We start from the raw sequence: 6,860 nt of genomic DNA on the forward strand, positions 1-6,860 counted from the left end.
GAAAAATAGGAGCTCCCCCAGCCTCACAGGCAGGAATTCTCCAGTTAGAAGTTGGGTGGGATATCTCCTGGTGGAGGTTGGCTGGGATTTCCCAATCCTCGGGCTACGCTGCACAGGGCGGAGCTCGCCTAACTGGGTGGGGTGCAGGCGGAGATGCACTAGGCTGAGGTGAGTGGTTTGGACATCAGCAGTGGTGTGTGAGAGAACAGGGAAGAGACAAAGAGGAGAAAAAAATAAACAAACAACTAAGACTGCTGAGACTGGGGGGGGGGTAGAGAGAAGAGAGGGAAACAAGAGTAACAATGCAGCTGAGCCCTGATCCCTGCCTGTGCGGCTGCAAGGGTTTAATCCCTGCCCTTGGTGTAGGCAAGCTGTGATGTGTTGAGATTGAGCTCCTGCTCTGGCTCTAAATGATCCAACCCTAGCTGGCCTTCACTGTGGTAAGCCAAAAGCCCCCAGCTCCTCAAAACGCTGTGTATCTGGGCCTACTTATCTTTATAATGCTCCTCCTGCAATCCAGCTGTGTTGAATTTCCTGCTTAGTTACTCTCCTAGGCTGATTTCTGTGGAGTCCCTCTGGTATATGTTACTTAGTCACCCTCTTCCTGGAAGTCAAGACAGCAGGGCATGGATCTGTTGGCTCAGACTGCGAAATAGTTATTTCTAAGGACAAATAATTGAAATGTGTCTTGAAGCATGGTTTAGCATAGGTAACAGTCTTCATGCCAGGCCCATGCATGTGGGTGTATCTGCATGTGGGTGGACTCGCCTGGAGATGGATAGAGGAGCGGTGTCTCGGTTCCCAAGACCATCGGAAATATGTTTTCTGATGGTCTCAGGCAACCCCTGTGAAAGGGTCATTCGATCCCCAAAGGAGTCTTGAACCACAGGTTGAGAACCACTGTGTTAGTGGAAGAAGGCTCTTGCCAGACAACACAGATAGGCAGCTGGACGGACGGACCGATATGTAGAGAGCAGGGACCAGGCAGCCCCACACCTCCTCTCCCCCAGCTCCTGGGCCAGCAGCAGCAGTTTTCGGGGTGGTGGTGGTGAGATGTCTTCAGGGCATGCTGACTGGTTGCAATGTCCAGTTTGGGCCCTGCCTTTGTCCTTGGTGCAGTGAAAGGACTTTGGAGCCCTTTGCAGGCGGTCCCCAGTCGCAGGGGACTTTTAGAGACTCCTTGCTCACAGGCGAAGAGCAGGGTGAGAGGATATTAGGTGATGGCAAGGGTAGAGCTCTGGAACCAGACTTACGTAGACTGTGGGCTTGGCCAAGGTACACAAACCTGTGCTTCCGTTTCCTCGCCTGTCAGAAGTGGATAAGAGGTTATTGTGAGGATGAAGTGAGTGAATACTTAACGTTAGTGAATGCTAATGTTAAGGGCATACAGAGCATGCACTAAGTGCTATCCGAGTGTTCTTGGTGTTCCTGCTGCCCCGCTCCCCACACAGGAGACCGGGTTCCTGGGCCCAGCTCCTGCATCCAACCATGGACCCAGAAGAAGGGGCCGCTGGGCTCAGCCGGGGGTGGCGCTGAGTGTTCGCTCCATGCTTGACCTGCGGCAGCTGGACACGCTAGTTCCGAGCTCTCAGGGCTCCAACCAGGACTCTCTAGCAAAGACCCTCTCTGGTCCTGGGAAGTCTGGTCAGAAAGCCTCTGAGGCCTCCCACACTAGCCAGGTGAGTAAGCTGCAGCCTCGGTCTGGCTCTGTTCTACAGTGCACAAGGTAACCCAAGCTGCAGGGGTGGGTGGGGGTGGGGGTGTGTGTGAGCGGATTGTGCTTGGGGTGGGCAGTGGGGAGAGGGAAAGGTGGCCTCTTTCTTGGGTGTGGTGACCTGGAGGACCCTTGGTGGTACCTGGTGGCTGGACGTTGGCAGCCCAGGGCACTGATCTCAGAACTCCCAGCTGGGCCCCAGGCTGTCTTTTAGCTCCCCTCCATAAGTCCTCGCCCGGCCGCTCACCAGGGCCCCTTCTCCCGTCAGCCACTGCAGTAGTGTGCCTTTCTGTGTTCCCAGAATGAAAAGCCCCTTTGGCCGTATGTTTCCCAACTCTGTTCCTGCTCCCACATTATCCAATTGTTGTCCCATGAGGAAGGGGTCTTTGCCCAAGATCTGGAGTCTGCTCCCATAGAAGATCGGACTGTGTACCCGGAGCTGAGTGACAGCCCCACCCTGGATACCAGGCAAGGGTCTTGCCCTGGCCAGCCTCGAGGGGTCAGGCAGCCCCCAGTTTCCCCTTCCTATGGAGTGGTTTGCACTCTTTACTCCCTGAAGGCTGTTCAGGGAGGGTTCTCAGGGCTAGCCTGCCTCCTCTTCCCTCCCTCCTCTGGCCCGCTCACAGACAGAGTTTGAGAAGGAGGCTGTGGCCTGCCGCTGTCTACTCACTGCGCTTCCTCTCCATGCCTTGTCGCAGTGAGTTCCAGGTGCAGGCCCCGTCTTACGGGGCCCTGGGGAGGGTGTACCCAGGCAACAGGGGCTCAGAGAAGTACAGCCCGGACAGCGCATGTTCAGTGGATGACAGCAGCAGCGTTCTTTCCAGCCCTGAGCACCCCAATGAAGGTGAGGCCAGCAGAGTGAAGGGGGGGGGGATCTGGTGGCAGATGGGGGCAGCGCAGTGTGATACCTACCCCCCGCTCCCCACATCCAGACTCTGAGAGCACGGAGCCCCTGAGTGTGGATGGCATCTCCTTAGACCTTGAAGAGCCAGCCGAGGGTGAGGAAGAAGAAGAAGAGGAGGAGGGAGGCACTGGCTCCTACAGGCTGCAGGAAGGCAGCCCCCATACCTCGGACCAGGAGCAGTTTCTCAAACAGCACTTTGAGACCCTGGCCAATGGGGCAGCTCCAGATGGGACTTATGGCTCAGCACTTGGCCACTGTAGATGGCCCTTCTCCCCAAATGACCTAGCTGAACAGGAGGGTTCAAGGGCAGAATCCCACCCTGGGCTTCCCTGCAGGGGAGGTAGAAGGCTGGGGCCCGCCCACTGTCTCCATTCTTGATGTCTGTCCCCCTGGCAGGGGCCCCAATCCAGGTGCCAGAGAGGACAGAGTCTCGGAGCATCTCTTCACGATTCCTGCAGCAGGTGCAGATCCCCCCACTCAGGTATGGAGACTGCCTAGGGCTCCCGGCAGGGCCCACCCTGCCTCCCTTAAGGGCATCTGTCTGCCATGTCCATGATGGTTGGGGACAGTTGTCTTGGCCCTGTGCCTGTCCTCCCTCCTGGCACCTTGGCCTGGTGGAGCACTGAGCCTTGTCCAGGCCTAAATCCACATTTCACCCCACAGGGAACTATCACCAGCAGCCTCCAGCCCAGCCCTGCAGTCCAGACCCGTCCAAGCACCACAAGTGTCTGGTGAGCAGCCGAGAGGCAGTGATGCCAACCCCCCGGGTGCTCCCCCAGAAGCAGAGCCTTACCCCGGCAACCCTGGACTGCCCCCATGCTGTTGCCACGACACCGTTTGAGCCTCGACAGCAGCTGGGCCCCCAAGAGAGCAGCCACAGCCGGCTCTGTAGGTGGAATCCATGAAGTCCAGTCCGTGCACAGCCTGGGGCTTCAGGGTGAGGAGCCTGGTGGATTCCTCGGGGTGGAGGTGGGGTGCGGGGTGCAAGAGCATGAGAAAAGGAGGGTAAACTTAATGTGGCCTTTCGGTGTCACACCTCACCTGGGATGCCCCTCCTCAGGTAGCACTCCTGGGCCCTGGAAGCCTTATTTAAACCCTGCCCTGCCTGTCTCCTCTGCAGATGAGACGTCTGTACCAGGCCCATTGCTCACCAGGGAGACCAAGGCCCCAGAGGCCCTGGGCTCCCTGATGCAGGCAAATGGCTGTCCACCGCTGCCCCACTCCTACTAGAACACCACCACCAGCTCCAAGGCCAAGATAGCCTGCAACATCTCAGTAGGGGAGAACCTGGGCCTGACTGCTGAACTGCAAGCTCTGTCTCCAGTCCGAGTCTCACCACTCAGCAAGCTGGCCCTGCCTAGCCACGCCCACCTGGTCCTAGACATCCCCAAACCACTGCCTGACCACCCTACTCTGGCCACATTCTCACCTGTCACCAAAGGCCGGGCCCCTGGAGAGGCAGAGCGACCTGGCTCCCCAGCAGGCCTGGGGAGGGCTCACAGTACACCTGACAGGTGGGCATGCTTCGGGGAGGGTGTTATTCCCAAGCCTAGGACAGAGGACCCAGCTCAGCCTGGGCCCACCCGCCCCTGTGCCCAGCAACTGCCAGTCAGCAATCTACTCCACAGCCCTGAGAGCGTGCAGCCGCCATCCACTGAGAAGACTCCTAGCCCTGTGGAGTGCACCAGGCCAGGGGCAGCCCTGAGCCAGGACTCAGGTGTGCATGGCCCCCAGCTCTCATCTCTTGTCCTATCCTCTCTCTCCTGTCTCTGTTGTCAGCTCTCTGGCTCCGTTCCATTTTTGTGTGTCCAGCCTCTGGCGTGTTGCTTCCTGTTTGCTCCTGTCTTGGTCCATATCTCACACCCCTCACGGTGAGACCCTCCTACCAAGTCCATGGTTCTTTCAATAGTCTTACCCAAACCATAATTCAAATTGTGCAGGAAGTATAAAAAGAGGAGGGAGGGAATACACCGAGCAAGAGGTAGCATATGACCAAGAACCGAAAGTGCTAAAGAGGACCAAGTGGTACTGAGGGTATTAGCAAAAGACAAAGCTCCTGGCCCTAGGGCTGGACAGACCCTCGCCTCTAGATCTGGTTTTCTGTTTAGTGTTGGGCGAAGAGGACAGGGCAGGTGAGAAGGGTGCCTGGCTGTGGGGAGTCCTCTCCTGGATGCACAGACCCTGGGGAGGGGACCTCACTAAGCTCCATTTGTCTCCCCCAGACACAGCTGTGAGCCTGGAACAGTGTGAACATGTTGTGGCGGAGCTCCAGGACAACATGCACTGGGCCATGCGACTCTACCGTGTGGTAAGTGTGTCCCCTGGCAGGAGGCGCCGGACTATAGTGCCAGCGGCTGGAGATGCTAAGATTCCCGGACAGTCGTGATACAGTCTGTCCTCTGCTGGTGGGCCAGTCCTGGGCAGTGGATGAGAGCCTAGGCAGGGCTATTGATCCAGTGCTATTTGGACACTTCCGGCAGAGAGCTAGACTTGCTCCAGTCACCAAGGACCACCCTGAGCGTTCACCTGCCCTAGTTTCCTCAGGAGGAGCCCAGTGGGCGCCTGTTGCTGTCACGCACCTGTTGTCTAGCGCGGCTCTTTGCATTGACCCTCCTGCAGGTGGCAGTCCGTGAGGGGCTGATGGAAGCCGCCTCAGACTAGCCCTGGAGCTCCTGGGCCCCGGGTGGTTGTGGGCTTTCTTGCAGAGCTTGGGCCAGGGAAAGTGGACTTTGTACTTTGTTACTTTTCGGGAGCGAGGAGCCCTCCACAGTTTCTCCAGCTCCCCCGGGGCCCTGTTGCAGGTGGCCAGCTGCAAGACCCCCTCGGTGGAGCAGAGCCGCATCACTCAACTCCTCAGAGACACCTTGTCCTCAGTGCGGCAGGAACTGGAGGCCCTGGATGGGGCCGTGCTGGCCAGCCCAGGGGGCAGCCCAGGGGCAGAGTGGTGCATGGAATGCAGACTCTGAGTTCCCGCAGCCTCTCCCAAGTGGACGGAATGTGGCTCCTTTGCCACTCACCAAAAGCTGCGAGCGGCAGGGAGGCCTGGAGTGGCTCGCAGGGACCAGTGCTCAAGAGGACCGCCTGCCCCTCGGAGGCCCCTGTATTTATTAATTTATTTCCCTGACTGTTGCCTCACGTCCTTGGAACTCCTGCTTCCACAGCCCGGGACTCTTGGCTCCTGGCAGGGGTCGGTCCTAGGTCTTAGTAATCTTGGTGCTGTGAGGGGTGGGAGGGCAGCGGCCTTCCCACCTGGGGAAATGGGCAGGCTGGCCCTCCCATTTTCGAAGCCATTTGAAATTACTGCAGGGATCAGCTAGCTCCCTGGGGTGGAGCATACACAGGGTATTCTGTGGGGTAGAGGTGAGAGGTGGGAGGGTCGTCAGTACCCTTCCGCAAAGGGGATCTTCACTTCTACCTCCATTTCCCCTCCCAAACCAACTGCACTCGCCTGGCTGCAGAGCAGGCCAGGGGTTCGCCCCAATTCTTCACAGCCCACTGACCCTCCGGGGCATTCCTTGCCTTTAGGAGGTCCCGGTTGGTATCAGGGCCCGAGCCTCCACATTCCACTCCCATGCCCTCTTAAGAGACCCCTAGCATTGTCTGTTATCGCCCCCCCCCCCCCCCCCCCGCACACCTCAGCCAGCCCTGGTGCAACCAGCTGTGGAAATTGCTGCAGGACAGTAAGCCCTTGGCTGGGCAAACATAGCAGCCTGACCCCCTTTCCTCAGGCCTCCCCCTCTTTTCCCACCCTGGTCCCCACCAGGCTGCTGTAGTCTAGAGGCTACCTGCTCTCTGCATCCTGAGAGAGGCTCAGTCAGAAGCTTGTGTGGGAATTTCCTTATGGTTTACAGGGCGCCGGCCCACCTTCTAAGGACCTTGGCTATGAGATGAAACCTTCCTACATGCAGACGCACACGTGCACACACACATGCACACGCATGCACGTGGCTCCATGTTCTTTGCTTGAGTACTTGAATGGCTGCTGTGTGCTTGATTCTGCCTCACATCCTGCCCCAGCTTCACCACCTGGCTTGTGTACAATTCAATGATTGGCACAGAAGAGATGGGATACACTGGATTCTTGGTGTCCCGGCCTAGCTAGTGTGAGATGCTTCGGGGGAACCTGGTCTGGCAGGCAGGAGCCTCCCCAGGTGCTGGAGGTTGCATAAGGAGGCCTAGGGACCAAGAGACACACTGGAAAGGTGGGAAGTGGGCCAGGTAAGTGGCAGAGGTGTGAGGCTA

The 6,860-nt window shown here is 58.1% G+C and overlaps 1 protein-coding gene across 1 annotated transcript in view; it reads left to right on the forward strand.

The window, feature by feature from the left end:
* LOC142440570 (mitogen-activated protein kinase-binding protein 1-like) overlaps positions 1 to 5,584 on the forward strand; it is a 63,690-nt gene extending 58,106 nt beyond the window's left edge. Inside the window, 11 exon segments of the mRNA XM_075542934.1 lie at positions 163 to 168; positions 1,452 to 1,679; positions 2,016 to 2,182; positions 2,413 to 2,558; positions 2,647 to 2,856; positions 3,015 to 3,099; positions 3,282 to 3,424; positions 3,427 to 3,555; positions 3,739 to 4,335; positions 4,841 to 4,926; positions 5,420 to 5,584. Of these exon segments, the coding sequence (XP_075399049.1) occupies positions 163 to 168; positions 1,452 to 1,679; positions 2,016 to 2,182; positions 2,413 to 2,558; positions 2,647 to 2,856; positions 3,015 to 3,099; positions 3,282 to 3,424; positions 3,427 to 3,555; positions 3,739 to 4,335; positions 4,841 to 4,926; positions 5,420 to 5,584 (1,962 nt within the window).
* Positions 5,585 to 6,860: the final 1,276 nt, after the last annotated feature.

Source organism: Tenrec ecaudatus, chromosome 2 (assembly GCF_050624435.1).
Source record: "Tenrec ecaudatus isolate mTenEca1 chromosome 2, mTenEca1.hap1, whole genome shotgun sequence".
NCBI classification, from domain to species: Eukaryota; Metazoa; Chordata; class Mammalia; order Afrosoricida; family Tenrecidae; genus Tenrec; species Tenrec ecaudatus.